This window comes from Oryza brachyantha, chromosome 4, assembly GCF_000231095.2.
Source record: "Oryza brachyantha chromosome 4, ObraRS2, whole genome shotgun sequence".
NCBI classification, from domain to species: domain Eukaryota; kingdom Viridiplantae; phylum Streptophyta; class Magnoliopsida; order Poales; family Poaceae; genus Oryza; species Oryza brachyantha.
Genome location: NC_023166.2, coordinates 8,222,346 through 8,237,960, shown reverse-complemented (window position 1 = coordinate 8,237,960; position 15,615 = coordinate 8,222,346). Strand labels below are relative to the sequence as shown.

The 15,615-nt window shown below is 39.2% G+C and overlaps 1 protein-coding gene across 1 annotated transcript; it reads left to right on the top strand.

The window, feature by feature from the left end:
* The first annotated feature begins 1,771 nt into the window (after window positions 1–1,771).
* Window positions 1,772–6,815, top strand: LOC102711151 (3-oxoacyl-[acyl-carrier-protein] reductase 4). The gene is made up of 11 exons (XM_015835932.2): window positions 1,772–1,946; window positions 3,767–3,909; window positions 4,235–4,288; window positions 4,991–5,071; window positions 5,160–5,205; window positions 5,287–5,381; window positions 5,461–5,493; window positions 5,804–5,938; window positions 6,021–6,114; window positions 6,288–6,370; window positions 6,466–6,815. Exons 1-11 carry the CDS (start codon window positions 1,793–1,795, stop codon window positions 6,496–6,498), a joined length of 951 nt encoding a protein of 316 aa, XP_015691418.2. The 5' UTR covers window positions 1,772–1,792; the 3' UTR covers window positions 6,499–6,815.
* Window positions 6,816–15,615: the final 8,800 nt, after the last annotated feature.

The following is a 15,615-nucleotide window of genomic DNA, read 5'->3' as shown; positions in this document are numbered from 1 at the left end:
CTAAAAAGGACACATTATGCTGATTTTGTTTTGATAGGTCAATGTGGAGGGCTGTCCATATCTGAGTTATATATATCAGTTGATCTATAGAAAGCTGTGCAGTACTACACAACTAGTGGGGCTCAATCAGCAAGCGAATTGTCCAAATATCCAATCAACGCATAACTAGAAGCACGAGATCTGTTCCATAGGTTAAACAAGGAGGACATCATTAGCCACGATCTGTCGTAATATTGCCAACACTCAACTGGATATATATGACGCAGACAGTTCGCTCCTGCATTATTGGATCTTTATTTGTGGCATGTTGGTATACAAGCATGACCAATTAAAACACTTGGGAATTGTTTCCTAAAACTTCTGAACTCTGAGTTAGTTTATTTTCCTAAGCCACACCAACACCATCGTTTATTAAAGGAGCTCCTCTCGGTTTCTCCAACATATACACATGGCCAGAATAAAATCACAAAATTGTTTCAGGAAAAAATTTCGATACTGACTCCAAATCTAATATTCACTGCAAAATACTCCTACTTATTAAGTCACATAGTCCTCTCCCACTCTTCTAGCAGGCTGTAACTTGGAAGTTGTGTTCGGTAGAATACGTTAGACAGTTTTTCCCATCTTTGACAACTCGATCCTTTTGGGTTGCATACATCGTTGAGCGGTAGAATTCTACCATAGATCGTATATTATGGAGTTCTCTTCATATTCATGTTCGATCATATAGATCAAACTGTTCATTTCTTTTTCCTCATATTTGCTCTCTCTTCCATTGGCCACAACGATGGAGGCAACTGATCCAATCAGCATTGGGCCCATCAACATCGACATTCTCCATAGCCATCAACCACCGGTCATCGTCCCTCGTTGCTAAGCTCTAGCTACAAATCTGGTCATCATCTTCCTGGACTCCAGTGGGAATCCCAATCTTGGTTGGGATTTTGGTTCATGGAAGCTCTTTCAAGGTCGGATTTGGTCATCGTCTTCCTGGGTAATCGTGGCAAATGTGAGTCCATCCTCCTCTCAGAGTTCATCGTCCTCACCTCGCCGATCAGCTATTGAAGAGATATCAGACGAAACCTAGTGTTGCGTTGATCGTCCAATTCCAGCTCTATTTGTGAGGAGGATAGACAAGAGGGTGAATAATGTAATTTGAACTTAAAAATAATTGGAAAATGCTTAAGTGACCAAATACTGATATATCTATAATGTACGTGAAAGTTGTAACCGTACAAGTTAAATTCCATGAATTACAATGACATATTTTAATTCCAAAGAGCCTTCATCAATTTGATTAAAGAATATACTATGCTACAAAGGTTCTTCCTTCTTTCCAAAATATAAACATTCATAATATTTAAAATTTATAAAAATATAGACATTTCTATCCTGATTCTCATGTTTTTTGCCATTCAAATAATCCCGTAGCCAATCAGATGCTTAAAAAGAAAATCCAATTAATTTAAAATTTAACCATTAAAGTAATAAAAAGAGAATATTTTGATACGTATTTTATTATATTAAATAATATAGAAATATTTGACCATGGGAGCGAGCGAGAGTCAGATCCAACGCACCGCAGCAAAGCATAGGTCAAAAACACGGGTGGGCAGCCGCCCATCAGAAGGGGCCGAGATCTCCTCTCCTCGTGCGCTCCGCCCGGCGACACTCTCTTCTCTTGTTTATCAACCCTCCTCCCTCCCCCAACCCCCACCCCCTCGCCGTCGTCTCCTCCGCCACGCCGCTCCCTCTGGCTCACCTCCTCCTCCTCGCCTCCTCCGCCGCGCGCATGGCCACCTCCGCCGCAGCCGCAGCCGCCGTGTCCTCGGCCGGCGCCGTCCCGCGCGCGGCAGCCACCGCGGTGGCGACCCGCGGGTTCGTCTCCTTCGGCGGCGGCGCCGCGGCCGCCCGGTCGCGCGCGCTGCGGTCCGGCCGCTTCGCTGGTAAAATTCGCCCCCTTCCTCTGCGTTCTCTCTTTCTCTCTCTCTCTCTCTCTCGCTCTCTCTGTCTCTCTCGTTCGTCGTGCGGCGTCGTCGTCGTATTCGTAGTCGTTGTTGTGCTGGGTAGGCTCCGGCATGGAGATCTGGGGGCGCCCGTGCGGACGCTTTGCTGCTCTGTACTGCCTAGGATCCGCACTTGCTGGGTTTAGCGATATGCTAGGCACTAGCTATTTCAGTTTTATTTTTATTTTCTGATGTATATAAGCTGTAGTGGTATCACCCTATCATATTTGCCGAAATAAAATTTCATTTTACAGATACCAGTGTTAAGAGCAGATTTTCAGCAATGGGAGTATGATTTAGTTGTTTAGACTAGGTGTTAAAGTTTTTTCCTTGGGATCTTAACTACTGGACACTGGACAGACTACTTTGTAATTCACTGGGCAGTAGTTCCTCACATAACTAGTGGTTTCTGGTCTGATTTTGTTAGGAAAGTCGGTTCTATTTCCAATATCACAAGGGTTTGCCTAATCCTGCTGTCAGCAAAGTGAAATCTCTTGCTCAAATTGTTGCCTAAGAATTAGATTTTTTATTTGGGTTATAAAATATTGTTCTTTTGAATCTTCGCTTGCACCAGAAAACCAACAAGCAGTAAATCCAGTATTATCCGTGTTGCAAAGTTCTCATACGCCATGAAATGGATTTGGCTTCAATTATCTTCTTTTATTTCACTCTATTGTTCCTACGATTTCTAGTCTCCTATTGCCCTTTGAGAGGACATAGTGTCCCTACTTTTTTTTTTTTTCATTTAAGTCACACACAAACTCCTGCTACCACTTCTGTTGCTAGCCAATCTTCAAACTGTTACGGAGAAGTCATTCATGGATTAGCTGCTTGAATGTGTAAATATTTTGGCATACCTGCTCTTAGGTTAGTACGATAACTCGACTCTACTCGTCGAGGATGTACTTGCACTACCCTAAAGGGTTAGAGATATATGACGACCATATGTTCCAATTCTTTGTTTGTCCGTATTATATTTATCTGTAAATTATGCAACAAATCAACAAAACCTAATCGTTTATCATATGATGCTAAATACTGCAGCGTAAGAATGTAAACATTGAACTCTCACTTGGATATTATTTCTGACAAATCCAAACATACATCAAGCATTTGCCAATTGACAATGGAGGTTAAACCATGCTTGGTCCTCGTTACCTGAAGTGTGATAGGCATCAAAATATAGAACTATTAAAAAGTACAAATAGAACAACAGAAATCGTTTTCTAATTTTAGGAAACTCGGAATCATGCCCTTTCTAGAAGTACTTAGAAAGCAGTGTTAACATAATCACGCCTTCCACCCCTTAATAGTGTGTAACTTTGGCATATATACTTTGGATATCATCAAATTGAGGACAACTAACATCCAAAATAGAGCACATAGGGCAAATAGCCGTGCTTCACTGCTTCAATGGCAGGGTAGCTCAGCCTGTGGATGCCATTTCGTAATCATCATTGACCAAACATTTGCATGATATTTCGCATGATGGACTTTAATATTCATTGCCCTTGTTTTTTGGAATTAATAGCCGCTGATAGTTAATGTCTCTTTAAACCTCTATAGACTTACTGTGTCTTTGTTCTGCAGCTGGGTTCATATTGTTTTACTTTAAATTTTGACATCTTTTTTATATGCTAAATGTATTGCTTTTCAAGAGCTTTCATCAGGAAAGCTATGTTTTGAATGTACCCCCTCTTTTAAACTCATTAGAACAACCTTTGCTCATGGTTTGCAATGCTAAACGGTGTTATATCTAGGTGTGCGGACCCATGTTGCAGCTGTTGAGCAAACAATTGTGCAAGATGCTACAAAGTTGGAAGCTCCAGTAGTTATTGTGACAGGTGCCTCTAGAGGGATTGGAAAAGCAACTGCATTGGCTCTTGGAAAAGCTGGGTGCAAGGTGACTTTTTGACTTCTTTGGTGATAGAATAACACTAGCAAAAAAAATTATAATTGCAGAAAGTTTGAACAGTTTATCCAACAAATGTTGGTTTTGTGTACACATGCTTGCTTCTCTGTGTAGGTTATGTTGGATTTCTACTTTATTTTCTGCTTTTCCAATTTGTTATCTTTGATATTTGATAAGAGGGATAGACATGTGGTTACGTTTATACTTCTGCACACCCATTCAGTTTGTCACAAATGCAGAAAGACCATTTATATTTCTATTGTATTTTGTGTAATTCTAAGGTATCTCAGGAACTCACCACCGACTTGATTTTCAGGTCCTGGTGAACTACGCTCGGTCCTCAAAAGAGGCTGAAGAAGTCTCCAATGAGGTTTGTCAATGCTCCTTTTAGATCTGTCACTACGTGCCAAAATTTTAAGATAAGGATAATTCTAAGGCAGTTCATAACCATTATGTGGCCATTTTCACAGTCCAATGCTTTTTAGTTAGTCACTTCAGTTTCAGTACTGGCCATCAGTATGCCTCAGAGAACTTTTATTGCTACCTATTCCTCATCATTGTTGGATTTTTTAAATTGCGTTTGTCCTTTTAGCATTATACCGGAATTCGTTAACGTATAATCATTTACAATCTTCCTAAGTAAGAAATACATCATTATGGAGCACTGTCATTGTCGTTTATGAGAAAATGCAATTCTCAAACAACTGCGCATTTGACTGGTCAACCCAATGCAATTTAGAATCTAATTATTCATTCCTATTTTTGTCTATTTCATTGCCATCATTATAACTTCTTTTAGAATAGTAATAGCAATAATAATAATTAATAAGAACCAGAAAGATGATTATCTAATGTGGTCAATACAATCTCATTCAACAACTTTTTTTACTTATCAGGAAATGTAGTTATCTTTGATCAATTTGAATGTTCACTATGGCCAGAATAGTCAGTTCAGTCAAAATTTGTATATGGAGATCTATGTACAAATATACAAAACACAGTATAGAAAACTCCATTTGGCTTGCCACATTGTCCTAGATTCAGTCAGATAATTACATTGTTCTTTTTCCAGATCGAATCATATGGTGGACAGGCTATTACCTTTGGGGGAGATGTTTCAAAAGAAGCTGATGTGGACTCTATGATGAAAGCTGTAAGGGCAGTTTGTTTATGAAATGGAAATGCTTCTTAAAATTGACATCAATTCTTGACTATAAGCTCGTTTATGATTACTTCACCAGGCTCTTGATAAGTGGGGAACAATTGATGTGCTGGTAAACAATGCAGGTTGGGCCTGTCTTAATTTGCATATTTTTACATTTTTTAGCTTCTATATTGCCTGCAAATAAAATAATATGATGTTATTAGGGATTACTCGAGACACATTATTGATGAGGATGAAGAAATCACAATGGCAAGATGTAATTGATTTGAATCTTACTGGTGTTTTCCTCTGTACACAAGTAAGTTTCTATCGCCCTTTTCTTTGTTTGTGGTTACTTCAATGAACTTTATTCATCTTACACCTGCACATTCTTGCAGGCTGCTACAAAAATAATGATGAAGAAGAAAAAGGTATTGTTCGATTTGCATGGAATGCTTTGCTATTTCTGAACTGGATTGTAGTTTCTGATACATGCATTAACAGTGCTTGCTTCCATTTGGTGAGCTTTGATAATAACATAAAATCTGGAACAAGATTTATTTTATGATAGACATACCTTTGCGATAGCAAAGTTAGTATGTTAAATGACTTCAATCAGGCTTCATAACAACCACTAGCTGTATTTGTTTTGTGCTGACTTTATGATGTGCTAAAAAGAGATTGCTATTCATAATTATGTCACCATGAGTCGTGATATCCTTGTTTTATGTTGGAATGCAGGGAAAAATTATCAACATAGCATCAGTTGTTGGTCTTGTTGGTAATATTGGCCAAGCTAATTACAGTGCTGCCAAGGCTGGGGTTATTGGCTTGACGAAAACAGTGGCTAGGGAATATGCAAGCAGAAACATCAACGTCTGTCCTTCATCTTTCCGTTGTTAGCTCACACTTTTTTAGGTTAGCTTGACTTCTCAAACAACTCTGTATATTCTTTCAGGTGAATGCTATTGCGCCTGGATTCATTGCATCAGACATGACTGCTGAACTTGGCGAGGACCTTGAGAAGAAAATCTTGTCAACTATTCCCTTAGGTATGTGTGTTAAGACGCCCCCCCTTTGCTGATCCACATTACTATTTTCTGCGTCATGCACTAATTCTAGAGGTGATAGAAAGTCTCTTCTAATCTGAGTGAGATGTCACATCCCTTTACGCAGTTCAATATTTCCTGTCAACTAAATAACTAATGATTGATATGACTTGCAGGGAGATATGGCAAACCGGAGGAAGTTGCTGGGTTGGTCGAGTTCTTGGCTCTTAATCCTGCAGCCAACTACATCACTGGACAGGTGCGCATGATTCCTAATGCACACAACTACATCCTGGTGTCTCTGAAAGGATTCATCATCGAACTAACTACTTGCCGTTGGCTCACTTTATGCAGGTTCTTACCATTGATGGGGGGATGGTGATGTAGGCTGAACGCTTGAAGAAACTTGGTTGAGTTCAGGATTTGCTCAGTAGAAAAGGATGTTTTATATATACTTCTTGCATATGATTTTGGACTACACAGGTCGTTTGTCGCTCGATTTGTAACACCAGTGAATAAATTAGGTGTTGGAAGTTCAGTTATGTGCTTGATGTTCTGATGTCTCAATTTCTGTAGCGAAATCAGTTAGATTTCTTGCTAGTGCAATTTAGAGAGAAGGAAACGGCTGCTACTTGGTAGCAGAGAGAGTTTGTTTTGTCCTCTGTGACTTATTTTAATGAAAATGCTATATTTTTTTAGCCAAATACCTTGCACATCCGTGAGTTTTGTTTCATCCACATAGTGTTAACTTCTTGTCTTGATTCCCTATATGCCCATCATGATAGATGATCATTAATCTTAGTTAATTGTTAGATTTGCTAGAAATGTTCGTATTGCCCCTTGCTTTTAGCGTATATCTAACCTTTTCTTTTGGCCTTTGAACTTGGCCGAAAGTTATTTTTTATGCCAAAATTTGCATACCTCCTCTGGTCCATTCTAGGTAGGCATTTAGGGTAATTATTTGGCATATTTACAACCAAAAACTAATTTGTGAATAAAAATTTGATATACGGTTTCTTAGCTATATAAAAGTCAAAGGCTAGAAAATAAACTTCAGCTAAAAAACTTAAAATCAACTCTAATTTTAAGGTTAAAATTTAATTTTTTGACTCAGTAAGCAGAAGTGAAAATACGGGGGTGATTAGCTTTGACCGGTTGACTTGCCACTTAAGCTAGCTTTGACCGGTTGACTTGCCACTTAAGCAAAGAGTTAATGTGTGGCTTCACACATTTTTTGAACGAGCATCGCAACTTCACTGGACTGCGTAGTTTCTATTGACAAAGCATGAGAAAACATAAGATTATAATCCTAAGAAATAGAGTTCTTGTATCGTTGGACGAAGGGAGTAAATGATTGTGATTTTACCGTCAGATTTGTTAGAAATCCTTTGCTCGTATAAAAAAAATAAAGTGCTTGCTAGCATTTTAATCCAAATAGATAGATCTTACAAGGAAAAAAAAACTATTGTGGAGAAAAAATTGAAGAGGTAGAATTATCTCAGCCGAGTCTAAGAGCAAGCATTTTAATCCAAATAGATAGATTTGTTAGAATGTCCTTTTGTGATTTTAGATGACCTTTCGCCATATTTTACATGTGTTTTTATCTTGATCGAGTTTCCACCCTATACTTATACACAGATAGCATCCTAGCAATAAAAGTAAGCAGGAGAAGCCAGCAGCACAATATACACCCACATTTTTCACTTTTACTTATGTTTATAAGCTAAAATTCAAAATTTCAACCTTAAATTTGATGATTATAAGGTTTTTACACTGAAGTATATTTTTCAGCATTGACTTTTAGATCACCAAGAATAAGTATATAAAAGTTTTATTCATAAATTATTTTTCTTTTGTAAATATATCGTTTGACTTTTTTCATAAAAACCCAAACAATCACCCCCATAGGTTGTTTTCTTTTACCAAACATTTCGTTGATTTCTACACACAGGCTTTCCAAACTTACTCGCTAGTGTTTCCGTCTTCGCTAGGAAACAAGAAAGTGGTTCACTAGCGAAGATGAACCCTTGTGTGCTGCATATAACCCAGTCCCTCGGCTACATCACCTCACTTTTATTATTCTTCATCTTCCTCTCCCTTTGGCTGCGTTGCCTCACCCCTCTTCTTCTCCCTTGCTGCGTTGCCTTACCAACATGTGTGTTCTTTACGATTCAAAATTCCGTATTCGAATACACCTTGAAAAATTTGTGCATTTCGACTTATGCCAAATATGAGAATTTATCCAGTGAAGACAAGTAGGTGCATGAGCTTGCCTTTCCCCCGTCTCGAAAAATTGGCATAGGAGAAAGCATCTTTAGCATTCGAAGTATTCGAATACACCTTGTAACTTTCCACATTTCGACTTACACCAACTATCAGAATTTTTTTGAGCGAAGGCACGCATGTGTATGAGCTCGCCTTTCCTCTCGTCTCAAAAAATTGGCGTAGGAAAAAGCATATATAGTTTTGGAACTTTACTATTTGAATACAAGTTGGCATCTTGGTGTATTTCGACTTACACCAAGTAACAAATTGACAATGCTGATTACATAACTTCGTCCTTAAAAACAACTGAAATTGAATCGATAATCTAACGACATATAACGGAAAAAATATAAAAGCAGACTAGCTAGCAGGCTCTAGCGAAGCGACGCTTCAGTCCATAGGCAACTCTTGGCATATGATCAGTTTCATTCATGAGAGTTACCTCCGTTTGATTCGTACTCTACCTCTGGAGGGAGAAATTATGCAAGACTGAATACAAACCACAGTACTCAACAAGTAGTACGAAAAAAGAGTAACAAATGATGCATTGGATCACAAGGATAGGCTAAGGTTATTTTCATAAAGCAACATTTAATAAAGATAGAAATAGAATAAAATAAGTAAATAAGTAATTGAATCCACCCCTTCCTCTTCGGAATCTTAGGTCAGTTCTTGTTCTTTCTCATCTCCTCTACCCAGGGTTTTGGTTAATGCTTCTCTCCAGATCTGGCCAAGAGGAGGGAGAAGCTTGTAGTTGTAGTCGAATTTTTGCTTTTCTTTTCTAGGTAAGATTGTGTTCTTGGAACATTATATTAGGTGTAGACTTTTACATTTGTGGTTGGATTAGGCAGTTGAGCCCTTCTGCACCAGTTTTTATTAGAAATTTTTTATTAAATAAACCTTTTTTCAAAATAATTTTATTAATAAACCTAGGGGGCAAATACTTTTAAAACTAAACCTTTTGGCCACGCCAAGGAGGTTGGCGTGGCCAAATAGGTCTGCCACACCAGGTCTAGTGGCGTTGCAATGCTGACACGGTGACGGTAAGCGGCCGTCGTTGCTGATGTTGGAAGGATGAGGTGGCAGCTCTGCCACGCTAGGCTCACTGGCATGGCAAGGTAGACCTGCTGCGCCCAGCTTGCTGGCGTGGCAAGGTGAATTTGCTGGATGCTGAGGTAAATCCAAGGCATTAAATTTGTAAGGAATAGCAAGCCGTTGATGTGATGTAAATAGTAATGATACAGTAGTTGACTGCTCGAGATATATGTTTAGGGTACTTTTTAAACCATGACAGGAGTTGTGCCTGCTCAGTTGAACCGAGAGTAGGGGTAAAATCAGGTCTGGTATGGTCGGATCATGACATTCCAACATCCTAACCCAAATATTCTTTGAAATTCGGAACCGGATATGATTAATGGTGGATAATATATCTCTTGGGTCGTATTGTAACCAACATTTATTTATCAGAACTGGAATAAAAAACTTGTATTTGTTTTACCTCTAATATATATTATTAAATTGGATTAAATCTAGAAAGGTAAACAGAATTCAAAAAGACTGTTCGTTCATTCGATAGCATTAAACATGGTTCGTACCGTTTACAGAACAAAGGAGTATGAAAAGTAGTAGATGGAGAACGCATTCCCAAATGGCGACAACTTAATAATAAACTTGAAATAGATCCATAAGATTATTATTCGCGAGCCATCTTCCCTACGGTTCCCTTCTCCGACGTTCTGCATGTAGTGAGGCCTCTTCTGCTTTTCCGTCGCTTGTACTCTTTGTGTGTCTCTACCTCAGTTATTCTATGGCCATTGTAATTTGGAGCGACATCATCGATCCATAATGCGAATCCGCACAATCTGGAATTGTCCTGGTAAAAATTAACAAACGGTTACTAACAGAGTGCGTAGTGTGACTAACATTAATGTATAGGAAAATACTGAAGGATTGTAACATACGACGAAGTTGGTGCCAAAGTTGGGGCAAATGAAAAATCTTCTTCTAAATGTATCCTGTTCGAATGATGTTGTCACCTGGCAATGTGTTCTACAACTGCATCTTGGACGCTCTGACCATTCTGGGATAACTAAAGGATTTTGTCTCTAATCCAAGCTAGCAGTTTGTACGCGACGTTCGTACTCCATCCAAGCCTGAATGAACTGGGTAGTTGATTCTGGTTGCATTACCTTCCCTCCGGGGGGACGTACTCTAACTATATCGATCCACTGCTCGAAGCCACATTGCCTTTCTTCTTCCTGGGATAACAAATTCATTAGAATAGGTGCTTGCAGAAAGGAACAAAAACTGCTTGTATTGTAGGAGCAAATAAATGTCTTACCACAAAGTCGTCATCGATTATATGTGGACATACGAAGCATCTCTGTCCTAGAGTCTTGTGTCTTACCAATCTAATTACTTGACAACGTTCACCACAACGACATTGGGGACGCTCTCGCCATGTTGGTAGTCCGTTAGGATGTACCTGCCAATCTAATGCTTCCGCAGCAACACGTTGTTCGTACTCATTCCTTCGCCTTAGGTTGTCAATGTGTGATTCACTACGTGAGAACCGACAGATTCTGTCGTATGGCGGATTCCCCAAATCAACCCACTCGACGAAGTTGCACCTAGTTGTAAAGATCTATAGAAAATGGTATGTTTTCTTAAGTGCTATGAGAAGTCGACATTAAAAAGCATAAATAAATAGTGTAGGTTACACAGAACTTTACCCTAGTAATGTTCACGCACTTAAAGAATCTTCTTCCCCTAATTTCAGATTGGAGGGATGTCTGGAGTATGCAACGATCACCGCAATAGCATAATGGCCTGTCAATCCATGGGGGGACTAGTCCAGCGAGAGGATCACTTCGCCACTCTTAGATTCTCAAGGAATGGAGCTTCCATTTTCTGGTGACTCTTGGTAAAGAATAGAACTTGTCGATGTGGTTCGGGTTAACCTAATTCACGTCAATTTATAGAAGTGTTGTGAGGTGCCGAAGAGCGAGGCACCGAAAGTTGTTTGTCGTGTGAAGGAGTCGACATGGCTAGGCCGATATCGAGGCGCCGAAAGTTGTTTCTCGTGTCAAGGAGTGCATATCGGCACACCGATATCCACGCGCCAAAAGTTGTTTGTCATGTGCACGAGTGCACATCGTCACGCTGATATCAAGGCATCGAAAGTGGATCGTCTTGAAGCTGAGTGACTGGACTAGCATGTGTGCGGTACTCGCCTTTGGAGCAGTCGTGTGAATATTTATTTGTTTGTATATTTGTATTATGGTTTTATCACCCGAAGAGGCTCTATTTGCTTTTATCGTAAATTATTGAATGTAAAATTCAGTACTAAATTAAACTAACATTTCATTAAATTGTCTTTGTAGTTATGGTTTGTACCAACCATTGTTGTATATAATGATGTCATTACAAAAACTTTGAACTAAAGAAAATATATTGTACTTTATAATGTAAATCTATATACTTGAACATCCGATAATTTATATGCAGATGAAATGGTACTTACAACGAGATCGTCGTCGACAATGCAAGGGCAATGAAGCATCATAAAGCTAGGAAGATTCAAAAGTCCCTATCGTTGCTCTTATAGCATACTTGACATGACAGGGGCTTTGAATCTTCCTAGTTTTGCGTTGCTCCAGGAGTAAGCAGTCGAGATGTTCAAGGAATGGAACCTCTCCCATGGTAAAGAAGGAATTCAGGAGTAAGCTTGTTTGTTTAGCTTGTGTGTGAAGGTCGTTTCTCTTATAGCGAGGGACGCCAGAAGTTTGTTGTCGTGATGCGTTCATAGTTGATAGTGACAACTCGAGCACGGGTTGTCGTTCAGACGAGTGGGGTATGCTATGGTTGATTTAAATGCTTCGTCCTGTCGCGTCGAAAGTTTGTTGTCACGATGGGTTCGATATTTGATTGTGCCACCGATATCGACGCACCGAAAGTTGTTTCCCGTGTGCAGGAGTGCACATGGGCACGCCACGCCGATATGGACACGCCGAAAGTTGTTTGTCATCTGCAGGAGTGCACATCGCCACACTTATATCGAGGCATCGAAAGTGGATCGTCGTGAAGCTGAGTGACTGGACTAGCACGTGGGCGGTAGTCGTCTTTCGAGCGGTCCTATGAATATTTATTTGTTTTATATGTTTGTATTATGGTTTTATCACCCGAACGGGCTCTATTTGGTTTTATCGTAAATTATTTAGCATTACATTTAGTACTAAATTAACCTTACATTTTATTGAATTGGCTTTGTAGTTATGGTTTGTAGCAACCCTTGTTGTATATAAGGATGTTATTTTGAGCTAGCCAAGCAGAGCTGGTCGTAACGTATAAGGGGCCTAGGGGCGATGCAAGGTTACAGAGGCCCTTTATTTAAATATATTTATACTTGCAATGGTTACAAGATTAATATTTTAGTAAGTAAAATAGTTACAAATGTATGAATTTAATTATTAATTACTATAATACAACTAGAAAAAATATGCAGACGTATAATATTTTCAAATGTATTTTTCAAAACAAATCAAATCATAAGACTTTCAACAGCTGAATGAAACCATTTAAATATAAATTGATGATTGAAGCTTAAACATGATATGTGGAACTAATGTCAAACACCATTTGTTTTTGACTACAAGATAAATTATTTTTTGAGAGGAGGTAGTACAAATTGGTTTTTTACATGAAGTAGTGCAAGTCAGCAGTTACGGTCTATGATGACGAACTGCATAGTCCTGGAAGAACAATTTTAACATCTCCATTGACTGATCATCTTTTGCCTCTAGCACTCTCCCTCCTCAACTTCTCTGTCGATCGCCCCCACACTCCCGGCGCTCATCAGCCTCTAGAACCTCCCCCAACTTTTTCTGCCACCCTCTAGCCTTCCCTCCGCCACCATTCCCTAAAGTTTGAAGCGATGGCTACATCCGTTAACATCGGGCCATTGGGCCCCTGGCAGACATTGGTAAATATAAAAGAAAATTTGAAGATTATGACCAAGATTGGCCTGATTCTAGGCAAAGAACTCTTAGGCCCTCCGCCACCTTTCCCCAAAGTTTGAAGCGATGGCTACATCCGCTAACATCAGGCCATTGGGCCCCTGGCAGACATTGGTAAATATAAAAGAAAATTTGAAGATTATGACCAAGATTGGCCTGATTCTAGGCAAAGAACTCTTGGGATATCAGTGAGCTTTCGGTGAGCACTTCACTACTCCCAACTCTGATAAAATCGTTGTATTTGAACCCATTTTCAAATGAGGGTTTGGACTCCTCGTGTCTTTTTTTTCTTGGGTTTAATTGATTTCTATATCATTGAACTCCACTATTTAAACCTTAACTCGATACTCCATATCATTATCTTTGTCTATATCTGTGAAATTTTAATTGGTATTCCTCCACACTTCAACTTATTTTCTTAGCTGTTCACCGTTAACTCCTCGGCTACTTAACTTGTCGCGTGTGCTTCTGCTGCCGCTGGTTTGCAAAGCTAAATTATGCTATATGCAGGTGTGCGGACCCATGTTGTAACTGTTGAGCAAACATTTGTTTAAGATGATACAAAGTTGGAAGCTCTAGTTGTTATTGTGACAGGTGCCTCCAGAAGGATTGGAAAAGCAACTGCATTGGCTCTTGGAAAGGCTAGGTGCAAGGTGACTTCTTGACTTCTTTTGATGATAGAATAACATTAGCAAAAAAATGTAATTGCAGAAACTTTTAATTAGCTAGTGGGCACCGTAAGATCACGAATTTATTGCAGGGCACTACAAAAAGTGTTAATTAGCTGGTGTAGACACTTCGGCCATCATTTTATTTTTTTTGGAGTAAAACAAATGAGAAAATTGTCAAAATGCCAACAATGGTTTTGGTGCCCACATTTGACAGTGCCGAAAATTATGATGGATAGAAGTGTGTGTGCATTTTTATTCCTTCATTCTTTGTCGTATTACTATGGGTTAAAATTACTCCAAACTGAATAAGCCCTAAGACAGTGTAAAAAAACTTAATTTTCGACTAATGGAAAGAGAAGCCCGTCAAAACTAACATTGATCAGTGAAATAGTACTTTTAGCACTAAATTTTGGAGGATTATATAATCTGTATTTGATTTAAACATGTGAAATATAGAAACCTCAACATACCACTAGAAAATATAACTAAAACAACGCAACAATACATCATGTCCCTAAACCACTTGTTAAACCTAGCAAGTGCAATAGCCAAGATCTCCATGCTCGAGCTAGGTGAGCACAATGACTATGAGACTAACACAACGATCACATGCCATGCCCTCACAAGACGTGAGGGCGCTAGTGTGCTATAAGCACCATATAATGAAGAGAGCTTCAAGAGGAACTAAAAATAGGAGCAGACAACCAACAAACTTCTAAAAGCAGAGCACTTGTTAGAGACTTATTTCTTTCTCACATACATGCAAAAGATGTACAACCTATGCCTATTTATAAGCAAAACAAACCGACATGGTCATGAAGAAGGAAATTTCTTGAATACTCTTGATACTCCTATTACTAGCTAGCTATTGCAAGCTACTAGAAAAGACTAGACAAGTAACATATAGAGTAGTTATGGCACCCATGATGCATCTTTGATATTGTTATTTTTTTACTATTGTTTCTTTAAGAGAGTTTGAGTTAGTAAAAGTACGTTCCAAAAATGAAATATCATCAACAAGAGGGAAGGTGGTCTTACCGGAGTCGCCATCGTCTTTGAGAGGACCACTAGAATGAAAGTGCATCTAGCCCTTAAAGCGTGTTTTGGATGATTAATGACAATGCTAGTCAAGCATGTGTGCGCTAATGATTTGTGGTTGCGGAGAAGAAAATGATTCGGTTCATGTATGGATTGAGCGAGATCATTCAAAGTGAAAATGATCCAAAAGGCAAAAATTCGAAGGAGTCAAGGCGGTCAAACACATTTTTCTTTTTTGTTTTTAAGTCGTAGGGCACCCGAAGTATTAAGAGGGGTCACTAAGTCACTACATGCATCCATGTGTGAGCCGTGTGAGTTAGAGGCTTAGTTGTAGAGCTTTTCCAGAGAAGCAAGACTAGACAGTTCGGTCAGGACTGGATGGTCTATAGCCCCTGCTCATAGCTTGAGCCTAAGTGTTGGCCAGACGATCCGGCCCTTGAGCCTAGATGGTCCGGCCACTGGAACTTTTCTAATGGCTAGCTGACACGTGACAACACTATATATTCAACCTTGGG

Excerpts from the sequence above, each read along its gene's own strand:
- LOC102711151 (XM_015835932.2), top strand. The coding sequence starts at position 1,793 with ATGGCCACCTCCGCCGCAGCCGCAGCCGCCGTGTCCTCGGCCGGCGCC. Across the intron at positions 3,910-4,234 it reads TTGGAAAAGCTGGGTGCAAG|GTCCTGGTGAACTACGCTCG; the intron begins GTGACTTTTTGA and ends CTTGATTTTCAG. Across the intron at positions 5,494-5,803 it reads TAATGATGAAGAAGAAAAAG|GGAAAAATTATCAACATAGC; the intron begins GTATTGTTCGAT and ends GTTGGAATGCAG.